Here is a 17,014-nt window from a genome sequence, read left to right as displayed (position 1 = left end):
GATCCAGGTAAAACACCTTCTGTGTGTGTTCAACCAGAAAGGACAGCTCTTATTATCACGCTTAAGGACAAGAAGGGAATGCAGGCAAAAAGGACATCAGTGAATTGTCAGGGGTGACAGAATTGGAAGACAAACTTTCCATTATAGTGACAGCATCATTTCTTAGGTATTGTGCATGTTTTAGGTGTTGTGGGGGTCCTGCAGCTCAGGAAGAAGGAAACAAGGTAGAGAGGATTACCCTTTTTCCACCAAGGCTAAGGTCTCCCCACTTTCCTAGATTTCACCCTTGGAAAACCCCTAAGAGGGCTCCAAGACTTCGGCAAAGGGGAGAAGATGGAGAGAACAGGAAGGGAAGAATTAAGAAGGGCTTGACTTCAAAACCTCAAAGGATCCACCTCCCAAAGGCAGGGCTGTGCATGTGATGATGACTCCGCCCTGATTATGAACGTACCTGAGAGTGAGCCCACTCTCCCAGGGGCCACTGCAAAGGCAGCAGTGATACCCATTGTGTGGATGGCCAGCCGGAAGGGCTGCCTGCCAGCACGACAAGGTCACATGTGGCCAGCAGTGCAGAGAGAGAGGCCTCATGACCACAGGTGAGGAGCCTATTCTAAGGACTCTCGAGGCAGGACCCGACACAGTGTCAGTCCCCCCTCTCCCATCATCTTGGCTTTGAAAAGTACAGAGCGGCTCATTTCCATAAAGGACACTTGTAGTAAATATTAATTAGTGGCAGAAACAAAATAGATAATTAAGTGCGTGCACAGGTCTTAGAGAAATCTATGCCAGGGTTTATGATGTTTTTTCTTTTTAAATAAATACCTCAGTACGTATCATAAAAATAAAGAAGGATTCACGTTTTTTAAAACTCAAATACAGTACCATTATCACATATAAAAAGGCAAACAATACCTTACTATCAACAATTATCCAGTCACTGCAAAAATTTCTAAGTGTCTCAGAAATGAGTAGCTTAGAAACCTTTTAAACTTCATGTTTCCAAAGATTCTGAGACAGTCCCTACTCAACTCCGCCACCACAACAATGACTAACTTAGGTCAACTTCCTCATTTCACAGACAACAAAACTGAAACCCAGGAAGGCTAGGTGATTGACCCAGGATCCCGCAGCCAGTGCTCTTTCCATGCCATCATGCCGTCTGGCAGTCTGAACCGGGAGTAACTGTCAGGAGCTTTTGGGTCAGCGCATTTCATCTAGTAACATCTCCCGTGGCCAGACCACCACCAGAACTCCTGTTTAACTGAGATGAAAACAAAACCTCTGAGCTAACACCATCACGTAGCAGCCAGATCCAGGCCTTTTTTCTGTGCTCTAGTTCTGCCGTGGAAAAGGAGAATCCTCCACCACCCCTGCTCTCTTCCCAGCACTAACCGCTCCCCCACCCTACAGCAAGCTGAAGAGGACGACCTGATGCAGAAAGAAGGTGTCACGTGACTTGGACCAGTTTCTAGCTGTCCATCAACATGGCATCAGCACAGGCTCAGAATGTCTGAAAGTGGGACCAAATGGCTTTATGGTCACTTTCCTTAAAACCATCAAAGAACTGGTACTTTCTATACTATGCAGATGCTTTAGAGCACGGGGAAAACAAAAGGTTTCCCATCTCATTCTACAAGGATACAACTACCCCTTTTATACAAATGAAGAAAGCACACACAAAAAAGTGGGAGGTGGAAGGTAAGAAAACTACAGGCTGATCTCACCAATTAACACAGACGCCACAATCCTAAGTAAAATGAGAGCAAATCAAGAACAGAACACGCTTCTCTCCCGAAACGCCTGCCTCATTTCTTTCTTTTTTTTCTGGTGTTCTTTTTATAGGGTGTTGTTTCCCACGTATGCACAACCAAAAGAGATGTGAGCGTGTGCAAAAAAAAAAAAAAACATTCAGGAATAGGACACACTGAATAGCCACTGACTCTGGAACTCAGAGAGTTTGAAGCTGGGAAATCTATTTCAGTAATTCATCAATTCAAATGATTAAAAGGAAATGTTTATGCTGGTTCATCTCATTTGATTTGAAAAGGGCACTACACAAAACTCAAAACCCAATATTTATCAAAAAAGAAAAGAATAAAGATCTCAGCAAACTAGAAACAGAACTGACACTGCCTTGAACTGAGGCTCTGCATTATTAAACAATCATATAAAACTAGGGTAAGACATGTTCACTGCAGCACTGACTACAACAACAAAAAGATGGGCGCAACCAAGGTGCCTGTAACGGATTGAGCTGTGTCCCCCCAAAACATGTGTCAGCTTGGTTAGGCCACGTGTAGTCGTCCTCCATTTTGTGATTTTCCTATGTGTTATTAATCATAATCTCTGCTTGTGGTTACAAGGATTACTCAGGTCACCTCCTTGGTCCAAAAGGGAGTTTCCCTGGGGTGCAGCCTGCACCACCTTTTCTTTCTCAAGAGATAAAACGGAAGCAAGCAAAGAGTTGGGGACCTCATACCACAAAGAGAGCAGCACCAGGAGCAGAGCACGTCCTTTGGACCTGGGGTCCCTGCACAGAGAAGCTCCTCGACCAGGGGAAGACTGATGACAAGGAATCTTCCTCTAGAGCCAACAGAGAGAGAAAGCCTTGCCCTGGAGCTGATGCCCTGAATTTGGACTTGTAACCTACTAGACTATGAGAAAATAAATTTCTCTTTGTTAAGGAGAAATTGTGGTGTTTCTGTTATGGCAGCACTAGATAACTAAACAGTGCCCATCAATGCATGAATGGATAAATTATATTCACACAATGGAATACTAGACATCAATAAAGAACAATGATGAATCCGTGAAACACTTAATAACATGGAGGAACCTGGAAGGCATTATGCTGAGTGAAATTAGTCAGCTGCAAAAGGACAAATATTTCATAAGACCACTACTATAAGAACTCGAAAAATAGTTTAAACAGAGAAGAAAATATTCTTTGACGGTTACGAGAGCAGGGAGGGAGGGAGGGAGAGTGGTTTTCACTAATTAGATAGTAGATAAGAACTATTTTAGGTGAGGACAAAGACAACACACAGTACAGGAGGGGTCAGCACAACTAGACTAAACCAAAAGCAAAGAAGTTTCCTGAAAACTGAATGCTTTGAAGGCCAGCGTAGCAGGGGAAGGGGTTTGGGGACCATGGTTTCAAAGGACATCTAAGTCAATTGGCATAATAACATCTTAAGAAAACATTCTGCATCCCACTTTGGTGAGTGGCGTCGGGGGTCTTAAATGCTAGCAAGTGGCCATTTAAGATGCATCAATTGGTCTCAACCCACCTGGAACAAAAGTGAATGAAGAACACCAAAGACACAAGGTAATTATGAGCCCAAGAGACAGAAAGGGCCATATGAACCAGAGACTATATCAGCCTGAGACCAGAAGAACTAGACGGTACCCGGCTACAAACAATAAGTGCCCTAACAGGGAACACAACAGAGAATCCCCGATGGAGCAGGAGAGCAGTGGGATGCAGGCCTCAAATTCTCGTAAAAAGACCAGACTTAATGGTCTGACTGAGACCAGAAGGACCCCGGAGGTCATGGTCCCCAGACCCTCTGTTAGCCCAAGACAGGAACCATTCCCAAAGCCAACTCTTCAGACAGGGACTGAACTAGACTATAAGACAGAAAGTGATACTGGTGAGGAGTGAGCTTCTTGGCTCAAGTAGACACATGAGACTATGTGGGCAGCTCCTGTCTGGAGGGCAGATGAGAACGCAGAGGGGGTCAGAAGCTGGCTGAATGGACATTAAGGGGAGAGCAACTAGGAGTACATAGCAAGGTGTGTGCGGGTTTTCGTGTGAGAAACTGACTTGATTTGTAAACTTTCACTTAAAGCAACAACAAAAATAGATAAAAGCACAAAAATTAGAAAAAACTAGGGTAAGAACAGACGGGAACAGAACAGGCCCGTGTGTGTACAGTATTCCAGAATGCGGTTACAGTTGATTTCAAATTAACGCAGGAGGGATGGATGGACTCATCAATAAAGTCAGATCCTTACCTCACTTAGCACAAAATAAATTCCAAGTGGACTAATGAACAAATAAGCAAAAGGCTTCTTAATCAAGACACAAAACTCTGGAGCCATAAATGAAAAGATCTGAAGATTTTACTATATAAAAATTCTAAATATTTTTATGATAAAAAAATCCAGAAATAAAAGTTAAAAGACAAGCATTCAATGTTTAAACAAAAAGTGAAAAGAAAAAGGAAAAGCAAGGGACAGGAATAAACTACATGCAACTTGTATAACAAAGGATTAATATCTGAACAGATAAAACCAAACAAAAACAAAACCCAGCGCCCTCAAGTCGACTCTTGACTCACAGCGATCCTACAGGACACAGCAGAACTGCCCCACAGGGTTTCCAAGGAATGGCTGGTGGATTCGAACTGCCCATCTTTTGTTTAGCAGCTGAGCTCTTAACCACTGTGCTACCGGGGCTCCTCTGAACTTACAAGGCTGCTAAAATCAAATAAATAGAGAACATGCCAAGCAATTCATAACATACAATCTCATTAATAACCAGGAAAATGTACTTCAAAACAAAATTTCATTTTTCACTTTATCAGATTAATAAAATTAAAAATATTGATTTCCACAACTGGCAAAGGGATAGGAAAACAGGTATTCTGCTCTCTGTGACTCAAACTGTAAACTAGCAAAGCTGTTTGGGAGCGTATCAACCAGCAGCTAGCTAGATTTGAGATGCTTATACCCTCCGCTTACTGATCTGTGTAGCCTAGAGAACTGTTTCCAGAGGGAGACAAGAATTACGAACAAGGACATTCACTGCATCGTTATTTACGATACCAAAAAACAGACATAACTCACTCGCTGCCTAACTGGAGAGTAACGAAATATGCTTTCATGCTCCCAGTGAGACACGAGGCAGCCACTCCCTCCATAAAGACAGGGACTGGTGTCACCACGCATTTTATAAATGAAGGCTAGTCACAAAGTAGTCCATGTTCTGTGATCCTATATTTGTCCAAAATAAATAACGCACTTGTACAGACAGGAAAATCTGGAAGGCGGCAGATCAGGCTATTAACAGTGGCTATCATCTCTGAAGAAGGAGCCCTGGGGGCGCAGTGGTTAAAGCGCTTGGCCGTCAACCAAAGTGTCAGTGGTTTGAACCCAGAAGCTGCTCCTCGGGAAAAAAATGTGGCAGTCTGTTTCCATAAAGATTTACAGTCTTGGAAGCCGTGTGGGGCAGTTCTACTCCATCCTACAGGGCCACCATGAGTCGGAATCAACTCAATGACAGTGGGTTTGGCCTGTATTTTCTTTTTTAATAATCTCTGGGAGCCGTGTTATGGAAAATTTTCACTTTCTAAATATTTCTTTAATGTTTGCATTATCTAAAATAAGAACAATCGCTTTTGTAACTAAAAAAATAAGGAATAAAGGAAATTAAAAAACCTCCACCCCTTTGCAAAAAGGTGGGAGGGGTAGCCCTGAACCCAGTGAACGTTAGGCAACAATCTACACGATTTTTCCCCCAGTGAAGAGGTGGAAAAGCTTCTGGAAACATTTGGGGACTATCCTCTGCCACAGTATGGCGTCGCCAGCTCCTGGCAGGGCTGGCGAGGTGGAGTGATGGACAGGGCCGGGCCTGAGGTCATGCAGCCCACACAGGAAGGCCATGGCTGAGACAGTGGATGCTGATGGAAAGCACACTCAATACCAGACTCAAACCATGTTTTTTGCTAACCTCCAACCTTTGGGTGGCTCCTCAGATCACCATTTAAGATTAGAAACGTTTTACTAGAAAAGGTCACAATGGAAATCAATCAACTAACAGAAAGTGACAATGAGCTCTGTGGTAGGAGCTATAAATACCCAGTTGTATCCTCGAAAGACAGCAGAGCAAGTCAAGACCTGGGAAGGTACAACGCTGGAATGCTGCTGTTCACAGAAAGAATTTTAGCCAAACCTCTAACTGGAACTGGAATCCCTGGTGGCTAGTGGTTAAGTGCCATGGCTGCTAACCAAAAGGTCAGCAGTTCGAATCCACCAGGCCTCTATGGGGCAGTTCTACTCTGTCCTGTCGGGTCGTTATGAGTCGGAATCAACTTGATGGCAATGGAAACCTCTAACTATAACCCCTGGATGAGGAAACCAAGAATGGGGGCAAACAAAACATTAACTAGCAGGCACACACTTCAACATATTTAATCCTCACAACAACTAGCGAACATTATAGAAAAGGAGAGACTCAAAGAGGTCCAAGGCTTGCTCGGTTACAAACCACAAACCCCAAAGTCTAGATCTGAATGTGACAGGCCTACAAGTCCAGTGCATCAGCAGCTCCTCCGATCAGCCAGCCCCAAACTTCCCAATACTGGGGTCTGTGTCCTCAGTCTTCCCAGGCTGACTCACCTGTGAGCTGGAGGGCAGAGCCTGGGGGGCCGGCTCTTCTGACAGGGCTGCTCCTGAGCCCACAGGGCTCAGCGTGGTGATTCTGCTCGGCTGGCCACGCAGCGTCAGCGTGATGGTGGTTGGAACCTTCAAGCCTGAGAGAGACATAGAAAAGCAGGGTTTTTTTTTTTTTTTTAGTCACAGCCCCCACTTTCTGCTGAGGCTTTCCTTTCCTGGAGAGTTTCTTCCCCACATAACAGCACCACCCCAATCCGCCCTCGGCCTCCTCCCCAGACAGTTCATCTGTGTCATTAGTTGGTCCGAAAGGTAACAGCAGACAGCCTGTGTTCTCTCAGCCTCTCTTGGGATGCGTCCACACAGCTGAACCCCTCAGGGTCAAGGCCTGGGCCCTGTGGGGTTGGGTTCAATATCATACCTTGCCCACGTGAGATGTGAAGGCCCTGGGGGAAGCTCCCAAGTCTGGGAGTCTCCACAGTTCTCCTGAGACTCACCTGATGCTTGATTAGAGATCTGAGCCAGGCCAGGGAGGCTGCTTGCCAACTTAGCCAGGCCCCCATTGGTCAGCAGCTGGTGGATGGCTGTAGGCTTCCCACCAGGAGTGGCACCCAAGGAGGAGAGAGTGGTGGCAACAGGAATGGTTCGGACAATGGTGCTGGTGCCGGTGGTGATGGCACCCAGGCTCTGCATGGGGGTGGGCAACTTCATACTGGTGGCCTGTGGGACACAAACCCAGGGCTCAGAAGCTGTCGCCTAACAGCAAGGTCTGCGTTTGCAGGGCCCAGAAAACATTACCAAGGGCTACCGTGTACTGCATGCCTACTACCTGCAAGGCACTCTTTCAGGCATTTCGCATGTACCCACTGCTGCTGAGTCGATTCTGACTCACAGCAGCTATACAGGACAGAGCAGAGCTGCCCCACAGGGTTTCCAAGGAGTGGTTGGTGGATTCGAACTTCCAACCTTTTGGTCGGCAGCAGAGCTCCTGACCACTGCATCAGTCCTCACAACAACTCTGTGGGGGAGGTACCATTATCACCTCCATTTTATAGACCACAAAGACACAAACAAGTCAAAAAAGTTGCCTGAGGTCACACAGTAACGGATATAACCTTAACCTTCAGTAGCTCCCAGCTGTGTAGTCAGAAGGCTGTCTGTTCTAGACCCCCTGATCCCAGATCCATTCTCCCTGAAAAACCACTGTGCTAAGGAGGCCTCCTCCCACACCTGGTAGATCCGCACCTGGGGGGCTGGCCCTGGGGAGGGACTTGCTGGGAGGCCAGAGGATTTGCTGCTGATGTCCTGCAAGCTGAAGCTGAGGCCCTGGAGGAGGCTGCTGGCTGACGTGGCCCCTGGAGGAAGATGTGACAGGTATCAGCATGGGCTCAATCACCTGTACTTACCCTGAAAGCAGCGGTGCCCATCCACCCTTAGCATCAACTGAAACACTAGGGTTCTCTCCCTGGGACGTCCCCACTGCTCAGGAAGATGCCAAGAAAGTCTCCCTGGTGCATGCTGGACGCCACCTAAGGAAAGGCACTGTGCCAGAAACTGCAACGGTTCCCTCTGCAAGTCCCCAACCTGTTCCAAACTACCACCTGTGCTACATTGTGGAAAACTTTAGGAGGAACCAAGAAGAACTTGAATTTTCAGCAATCTAAAATTCCCTCCTTTCTTTCCAGGGGAGAGGAAGAGCTTTTTAAGCCAAAAGAATTCCAAATACCTGGCTTACCCTTCACCTCACACACAGTCCAGTAGACTCAGAGCAGAGGAAGGCCCTCTAGAAGGAGAGGAGGGGCTGCACAGCCTCAGCCCCGCTGAGCTCAGGCAACAAGCTTTTCCACGCAGGGGATGGGGTGTTAGAAGCAAGCAGACAGGCTTAGACAGAAAAAGTCTCGTTTTGCTAATGCCCAGCAAAAAAAACCCCAGCAGAGCTGTTTTATTCCATCAGATGTGTTTAAAACGCCAGATGAAATACAAATATCCCCCACCAGTTATCTACCTTTCTTATAGTACAGGGCACAATATCAGCAGACGGGAGTATCTACTCACTGAAGATACTGGGGACAAGGAACCCCCTACCCCACATCTAATTCCAGCCTCACGTCAAGCCTCTATGACAAGGCTGAGGTCCAGAAGAGCATCCTCCAGATACCGCTCTAGGGACACTCTGCGAGAACCAGCCTTTCACTTGGGAGGGAGAGAAGCCGGGCTACAAGATACCTGGAAGGGAGTTGCCTGGAGAGGCGGCCACCAAGCGGCTCTGGAGTGTGTGCACAGCACTGGGCGCAGTGCTGCTGGACACCGCTGAGGAGGCTGGGCTGGCTGACAGTCCCCCTTCAGAAGAAGCACTTGACCTGGAGACAAAGAAAGGAGCTCCATTATCCAAAGGCCAGAGAGCCCCAGGACCTGGCAACACAGGGAGCGAGCCAGCGCAGACCCCAGGAAGGTTTTCAGAAACGGACACAAGGCTAAAACCTTTGGTTTCTTCATCCCACCTTCCAAAGTCAGCCTCTTGTCCTTCTGACACGAAGGCATTGGTGGTTCAGGGGTGGAATTCTTGCCTTCCATGCTGGAAACACAAATCTGATTCCCAGCCAATTCAACCACGGACAGCCACCACCCTCTGTCCATGGAAGCTTGTGTGTTGTTAAGATGCTGAACAAATGTCAACGGAGCTTCCAGACTAAGACAGACTAGAAGAAAAGGCCTGGTGATCTGCTTCCAAAAATCAGCCAATGAAAACCCTGTGGATCACAATGGTCCAATCCACAGCCAATCATGGGGACGCACAGGACTGGGCAGCGTTTTGTCCATTGTGCACGAGGTCATCATGAGTTGGGGCCAACCTGACAGCAGCTAACAACAGCTCTTCTAAAAATCAGGCCGAAAGTAAGGACATCAGGCCTTGGACAAGAGCTAGGGAACGCTTTGCAATCGTTAAATAAATATGAACTCTGAGTTGACCCAGAAGAAAGATGAAGACGCCAATCAGGAAGATGTTACATTCCCTTAACTGACAGAATCCAGAATCTACCATCTTCCCAAAGCACTGAGTGGGTCAGAGAAGGGGTGAAGGAGCAAAAGGGAACAGAGACAGACAGACAGGAACCAGACTCACTTGGCTGTGGTGAGAAGTCCTGTGAGCTCCTTGGCCCCTGACGCCTGCCCCAGGGTCATGGTGACGGGCTTCCCCCCTGACACTGCAGAACAGAAAGCCCCAAGGCCAACAGTCAGTCCTGTCTAGCCCCTACCTTTCAGGGTTCCACAGTCAGGCTAAATGCAAGGCAATATGGACAAAGACAGGAAGATTAAAAAGAAGAACTACATTACAGTAAGGAGAGTTGGGTTATCTTTTCCTTCTATTTTCTAGAATGTTCTATTACCTTTAACAGAAACCAAAAAATAACAAGATACATAATGCTTCAAATGACCCCACAGTGTCCTCTCGTATTCTGCCACCCTGGTTCTTGCTCAGAGCAGGTCACTGCCCGTTCTCTCCCCACGTGCAACCTCGTGCCTCCTTTGCGCCAGGCTCCTCTCACACTAAGTGCAGGCTGAGACGTCCAGCAAGTAGCCTCAAGAGTGCAACGTTATATGCCCGGGAGAGCTCTGTCAGTTTTTGTTTAAACGAGCCAAGAGAAGCTCACCTTCTGGGGCTCCTCCCTGGGAAGGAGCACATGCACCTCCAGCTGCGTCCCCGTGGGAGATAAGGGACACCTTGATCTTCGGTCGCTTGGAAGCCTTACTGCCAGGAAGAGGGCTGGAGGGATGGTGCCGCTTCAGCTGGACCCTGAGGTCCTCCTTCTCCACTTCCTCCGTTTGTTCTGATGAAATGGGAACTAGGACGTGGGGGTGAGGTGAGAGTCTCCACAACCCAAAAGAGCCCCACAAGCTCTGAGAGCGGACAGAAGTACAGACACACCCACGTGTGAACGTACTCACAGAAGAACAGGGTCTTGCTTCAGAGGAAACACTAATGCTTGAGGCCCACCTCACTCAGGTCCCACCTGTGGTGGAACCTACCCTGCCCGTCTTAGAGAAGGGCTCCATCCCCATCCCTCATCCCTGCCCTGGAGTCAGGTGTAAGGGGGCCCTGAGTTGGTGGGGAAAGAAAGACAAGGGAGGGGCCCTGACCCTGCCTAACAAAGGCCAACAAAACAGAGGACTCACCAAGTGGATTTAAACAGTGCTTCCCAGACTCAAAAAAAACTGTGATAATTTTCATTTCAAGCCTCCCCCCATCACACAGCTGGGGACAGCAAACATTCTACATGAACCCACAGAGAGAACAGGCCATCCAGCTCTCTCTAAAAGAGAGCGTTTTCACAAGGATCTGAATCCCCTCTGCTCTAAGCGCCTGAGGTTGAGGGTCTGCTTGCCGAAAGGAGACAATGACAAGGATTATCAGTAGGACTTGGGACTGGCTCTGAGCAGTAGCTACGGGGTTAGGGAGCATGGCAGCCCAGACAGCCTCGCAGCTCCTACCCAGAGGCAACCATCTGAACCAGTGTGGAAGGCCCTCTGTTCACACAGGCCTCCTCCTCCACTGAATCAGACTCCCCCCGCACGTGGCCAAGCCTCCCGGACCCAAGTCATCCCTCAGGCCCCATCAGAGACAGCTCCTCCTGAGACCCAGGGCTCCACCCAGAAGCCTCCTGGACCCAAGTCATCCCTCAGGCCCCATCAGAGACAGCTCCTCCTGAGATCCAGGACTCCACCCGGAAGCCTCCTGGACCCAAGTCATCCCTCAGGCCCCATCAGAGACAGCTCCTCCTGAGACCCAGGGCTCCACCCGGAAGCCTCCTGGACTCAAGTCATCCCTCAGACCCCATCAGAGACAGCTACTCCTGAGACCCAGGGCTCCACCTGGAAGCCTCCTGGACTCAAGTCATCCCTCAGGCCCCATCAGAGACAGCTCCTCCTGAGACCCAGGGCTCCACCCGGAAGCCTCCTGGACTCAAGTCATCCCTCAGGCTCCATCAGAGACAGCTCCTCCTGAGACCCAGGGGTCCACCCGGAAGCCTCCCAGACTCAAGTCATCCCTTAGGCCCCATCAGAGACAGCTCCTCCTGAGGCCCGGGAGCCCACCCATAAGCCCCCCCAGTCCTACTTCTTAGCATAAACAAGCAGGGAGTGGGCGGGGGGGGAAGCAGCACTGACACAAGCATGAAGGGGGGGACCACAGGGAGCTAGCCCAGACCACCTGACATAACCAGCCGAAAGGACTGCAGAGAGAGTGTAAGTGCACTAGCTAAAGTCAAAACAGGACAGATGGTGGAAGGAGAAGGAGCTGAAAATTTTATGCTGGTAAGTCGTTTGATTTCAGTGGCCAGGATGAAACTAGCATAAGAGAGGGAGAGAGAAAAACGTACAAGGAGACTCAGGCTCACAGGCAGGGATCCCAGGTACACAGGAGACACAAACCACAGTGAAAGCACAAAAATAAGAGACAAAAGGAGGACGACACAACATGAGAGGCAAACAGAAAGGAAGGAGAAAGAGGAAAGACTACACAGCGAGCAAAAAGAGGCAGCAAGAAAAGACTCGGAAGACAGAAAAGGCAGAAAGCGGAGAAAACAGCAACAGCAGGTGGAAACCAAAACGGACAGAGGAGGGAGGAGGGGGGAGTGGGAGGAAGGAAAGCAGAGGGAGAGCAGTGAGAGGAGGGCAGGGAGAGAGGAGAGCAGTGAGAGGGGAGAGCAGGGAGAGGGGAGAGCAGGGAGAGGGGAGAGCAGTGAGAGGGGCAAGCAGGGAGAGGGGAGAGCAGCGAGAGGGGCGAGCAGGGAGAGGGGAGAGCAGGGAGAGGGGCGAGCAGGGAGAGGGGAGAGCGGGGAGAGGGGAATGCAGGGAGAAAGGAGAACAGTACTCACCAAAGAGACAGGAGGAGCTGCCGGGAGGAACAGCTTTCCTCACCAGCATGTTTTGTTTCAGAAAAGCAGCAAACTGTGCTGGAAGGAATCAGAAAGAATCACAGAGTCACAGCCAGCCGGAGAAGGGGAGAAGGAGAGGGAGCGAGGAAAAGATAAGACAAAGTTCTAGCACACTGGTCAAGAACAGGGGCTCTTTCTGGAGTTACTGCATGGGTGTGACACCTGACTCTGCCACTTGACAGCTCCGTGGAATCACCTATTAATGGGAGACTGACTGTAACACGTACCTAGCTCATGGGACTGTTGCCAAGACTACACGAGCTAAAGCAAGTCAAATGCCCAGAGGGTGGGGCACACAGTGAGGGCTCCCTCAGGAAACGTTATCATCATCCCCCCTTGTCCATCAGCTCCACAAAGCCAGGCTCTACAGCTGCTGCTCTCCTCCACAACCCTGGGCCCTGTCTGGACACCCAGCTCGCCAGCCAGCCTTCTAGCACTCCTGATTCTCGACTGCCCAGGCCCTCCGGAAGCACAGCAGACCCCTCACTCTCTCTCTCCATCACTACCCACCCAGAACTTGTCTCTGGTCACCCACTGTTCAAGAAGATACAGGTTGCAGGGCAGCCATGCAGACCCTGGGGACCTGACCTCTTCTCTGCCTTCAGCCAAGGACTCAAGCTTATGCCCTTTATTAGCATTGCGCTTACAGGCCAGCCCCTAAGAGGCCTGGCTTTAAGTTCTGACCCTTTGGCTTTACTACAAGAAACAAAGGAGACGTGAGCAGACCATGTCCTGTCAACTCCACGCCTCTCTGCTCAACAGCCAGTCTTCCCGGGCACTGCCACTCCCCAGAGAACCTCAAATGGGGCGTGCTCCTGGATACGTCACCAAAAGCCATGCCCGAGGCTTCACCTCAGAGCCTGACCAGCTGGATCAAAGCAGGGAAGGAGAGCCACTGGCTGCTTCCTCTTCTCTCCCTATCAGCGAACCCCTCCCTTTCGATAGCTTCTTATGTAGCGCTTGCTGCTCTCAAAGCTCAAATTTCAACCACACAAATATTGCCAAGCCTAACCAAAATCTAACTGCTGACACCCCTGATGAACTTCGCTACAGACCCCAGTGTGGGAGTCTTGATGCTTCAGGGATAAAACAGAGAAAGGGCCTTAGGCCAGCTGAGCTGCCCTGGAACCTGATAAATGACGTCAATCTCCCTGCACACATGAGCTGAGAGCCCTCATCCTGCAGGAGCAGCTGGGCAGCACCTCGGAAAGGGAAGATGCAGCTCCCCAACTGGCAGTTAGAAAACATGTCAGAGGCCAATATACATTTAGTCAGTTCACAAACCTAACTTCCCTCGAACAGCCAGTCAAAGCTATAACCGGTGGGACCACACAGCCCACTAATGCGCAGCCCTCTATCGACTTTTTACCCTTGAAAGTAGCCCTTGGTATTCACTTCAACCTAATTTTGCCTGGATGGAAATGTTAAGAATGGTGCCTCTCACAACCCCCTGAGAAAACTATGGATACTGGTATTTTCCAATCACCACCTGGCGTCACCTGCGGCAGACAGAAGCCGAGAGACCACCGGGTCAGGCACCTACCTTGAGCCTGTTTGTGGGTCAGCACAGCTTCTGTCCGCTGCACATGCCTCTTCAGCAGCTGAGAGCTCCCGATCTGGCTGGACTTCTGGGCAGAGGTCACTGTGGTCACTTTGGTCTTGGGGCTGGAGGTGGGGCTGCTGGACACACTGGAGAGATCCTGGGTAGAGCGAGAAGGACAAGAAGGCTGTGGATCCGGCCACCAGTCAGCACGCTCCCCTGGAATTCCTGGCCAGGGATTCTCCTCGCAGGAACTCACAGACCTACAGCGTGGACAAGGTGGACAGGCACACCCAGGACAACTAAGAAACCAACTCCCTAGTCCTAATTCTCCAGCAAAACTGCTCCTCCCTCCCAGTGTGCGTTACCTCTGAGCCTGAGGGCGAGGCGGGTAGCTTGGCAGCTGGGGAGGCAGGTCGACTGCCCCGCTCAGGGACTTCAAAGGCCAGGTCTCTGCGGGCTGCATCACGGGGTTTCTTCTTCTTCTCAGCATCCTGATCCCGAGGCTCAGATCCCATGTGCCCTTCAGCACGGGTAAGCACTCCAGTCAGAAAGTCTACTATCTCGTCCTAGTGTCAAGAGGACCAAGGCCCTGTTAGTCCTAGTCTGGAAAGTAAGAACTGCCCAGACATTTTCAAAGTTAAATTAACTTCACCTTTGGGGGCCAGGTGTGCAGGCCCTCTGCACTCAAACAAAGCCTGGCACAAACAACAGCCTTTGAAGGACTGCTGAGAGGTGCCAGTGGACTGATGCCTCTCCATGAGCAGCACCCCACATTGCGGGGGTCACACTCTGTCACTCCCCTCCACTAGGCCCTTTCTCCCCCTGCCCCCCATGCTTCCCTTGCCTCTTAAGCTCATCGCTCTCCCTCTCTTTTTCTTCCCCTTTTTTCCCTTTTCTTTGTTACGATTTAGGCCCACCAGAGGCCCCAGTGCATAACCTCTCACCCTTCAGAGCCAAGGAGTCTTCTGCCAAACAAGACCAAACCTGAAAAGCTACAGAAAAGCAAGCCTTTCTGAGAAAAATGCATAAAGCGGCGGTTCACCTGAATACATCTGTCCACCATGCTCTGAGTCAGCCCTTCTGATTTCTTCTTTGCTTTACTTATTCTAGAAGACAGAAAGGAAGAGTGTTTACTTTCTATTTCACAGCATCATGTGGAATTAAGAATGGATTTTTCATCTGTATTGGTTACTTTTCTAGGTCCGAGAAGGAGGGCTCTTAGCCCACTGGCAGGTTACTTAACCTCTCTGAATCTGAACTGCAACATCTACAAAACAGGAAATCATAATACCTCCCTCATGGAGTTGCAGGGATTAAACAAACAACCTATGTAAATAACCAAGTACAGAGCCTAGGACTACACATTCCAAAATCCCTACACACAGAGCAACTCTACCTGGATTGCTGGGACCTCATCTAGAGGTCCCCCGACCCAGGCCTGCACCGAGATTACTCAGTGCTGCTCAGTGTTACGTCAAGTACCTAAAGCAAATGGAAGAAATGACGACATAAAAGAGCTGAACAGAAGATTTCAAGGGGCAGCCCAAGAAGACAAAGTAAAGTATTACAATGACATGTGCAAAGACCTGGAAATGGAAAACCAAAATAGAAGAACCTGCTCGGCATTTCTCTAGCTGAAAGAACTGAAGAAAAAAATTCAAGCCTTAAGTTGACATATTGAAGGATTCTACGGGGAAAATATTAAACGATGCAGGAACAATCGAAAGAAGATGGAAGGAATACACAAAGTCACTATACCAAAAAGAACTGGCTGATGTTCAAGCATTTCAGGAGGTAACACGTGATGAGGAACTGACAGTACTAAAGGGAGAGGTCCAAGCCGCACTGAAGGCACTGGCGAAAAACAAGGCCCCAGGAATTGACGGAACACCAACTGAGATGTTTCAACAAACGGATGCAGCGCTGGAAGCGCTCACTCATCTATGCCAAGAAATCTGGAAGACAGCTACCTGGCCAACCAACTGGAAGAGATTCGTACTGACATCCACTCCCAAGAAAGGTGATTCAACCTAATGCAGAAATTATCAAACAATATCACTAATATTACACACAAGCAAAATTTTACTGAAGATCATCCAAAAACAGCTGCAGCAGTGTATCGACAGGGAACTGCCAGAAATTCAGGTCGGATTCAGAAGAGGATGTGGAACCAGGGATAGCATTGCTGATGTCAGATGGATCCTAGCTGAAAGCAGAGTATACCAGAAGGATGTTCACCTGTGTTTTACTAACTATGCAAAGGCATTTGACTGTGTGGATCATAAGAAACTATGGATAACATTGTGAAGAACGGCAATTCCAGAACACTTAATTGTGCCCATGAAGAACCCGTACACACAGCAAGAGGCAGTCGTTCAAATATAACAAGGGGATGCATGGTTTAAAGTCCAGAAAGGTGTGCGTCGGGGTTGTCCTTTCACCATACCTGTTCAATCTGTATGCTGAACAAGCAAACCGAGAAGCTGGACTATGAGAACAGGGCATCAGGAATGAAAGAAGACTCGTTAACAACCTGCATTATGCAGATGACACAACCTTGTTTGCTGAGAGGGAGGAAGACTTGAAGCACTTACTGATGAAGACAAAGACCACAGCCTTCAGTGTGGACTGCACCTCAACATAAAGAAAAATCCTCACAACTGGACCAATGAGCAACATCATGATAAACCGAGAAAAGACTGAAGTTGTCGAGGATTTCATTTTACTGGAATCTACAACCAACACCACAAAAGCAGCAGTCAGGAAATCAGAAGACACACTGCACTGGGCAACTCTCTGTGAAAGACGCTTTAAAGCGTTGAAAAGCAAAGATGTCGCCTTGAAGACTAAGGTGCGCCTGACCCAAGCCATGGCGATTTCCGTCACCTCATATGCATGTGAAAGCTGGGTGATGAATTGACGCCTTGGGATTGTGGTGTTGGCGAAGAATACTGAATATACCATGGACCGCCAAAAGCATGAACATATCTGTCTTGGAAGAAGTACAATCAGAATGCTCCTTAGAAGCAAGGATGACGAGAATACATCTCACACACTTTGGAAGTGTTATGGAGAGGGATCAGTCCCTGGAGAAGGACATCACGCTTGGTAAGGTAGAGGGTCAGCAAAAAAGAGGAAG

The 17,014-nt window shown here is 48.9% G+C and overlaps 1 protein-coding gene across 9 annotated transcripts in view; it reads right to left on the bottom strand.

The window, feature by feature from the left end:
* KANSL3 (KAT8 regulatory NSL complex subunit 3) overlaps positions 1-17,014 on the bottom strand; it is a 64,933-nt gene that overhangs the window by 17,274 nt on the left and 30,645 nt on the right. For 3 of the 9 annotated variants that reach the window (XR_007513580.1, XM_049856458.1, XM_049856457.1), the window contains exons 12-22: positions 14,918-14,981; positions 14,241-14,441; positions 13,876-14,032; positions 12,273-12,350; positions 10,050-10,241; positions 9,521-9,602; positions 8,623-8,756; positions 7,642-7,751; positions 6,894-7,116; positions 6,403-6,536; positions 4,344-4,482 (exon numbers count right to left, since the gene is read on the bottom strand). Coding sequence is in view for 8 of the 9 variants with exons in the window: in XM_049856458.1 (XP_049712415.1) it covers positions 4,351-4,482; positions 6,403-6,536; positions 6,894-7,116; positions 7,642-7,751; positions 8,623-8,756; positions 9,521-9,602; positions 10,050-10,241; positions 12,273-12,350; positions 13,876-14,032; positions 14,241-14,441; positions 14,918-14,981 (1,507 nt within the window). In the remaining variant the exon portion in view is untranslated. The other 6 variants (XM_049856463.1, XM_049856462.1, XM_049856459.1 and 3 more) reach the window with 5 other exon arrangements.

This window comes from Elephas maximus, chromosome 17 (genome assembly GCF_024166365.1).
Source record: "Elephas maximus indicus isolate mEleMax1 chromosome 17, mEleMax1 primary haplotype, whole genome shotgun sequence".
NCBI lineage: Eukaryota > Metazoa > Chordata > Mammalia > Proboscidea > Elephantidae > Elephas > Elephas maximus.
Note: the sequence above shows the minus strand (reverse complement) of the source record. Positions and strands in the feature narration are given on the sequence as shown.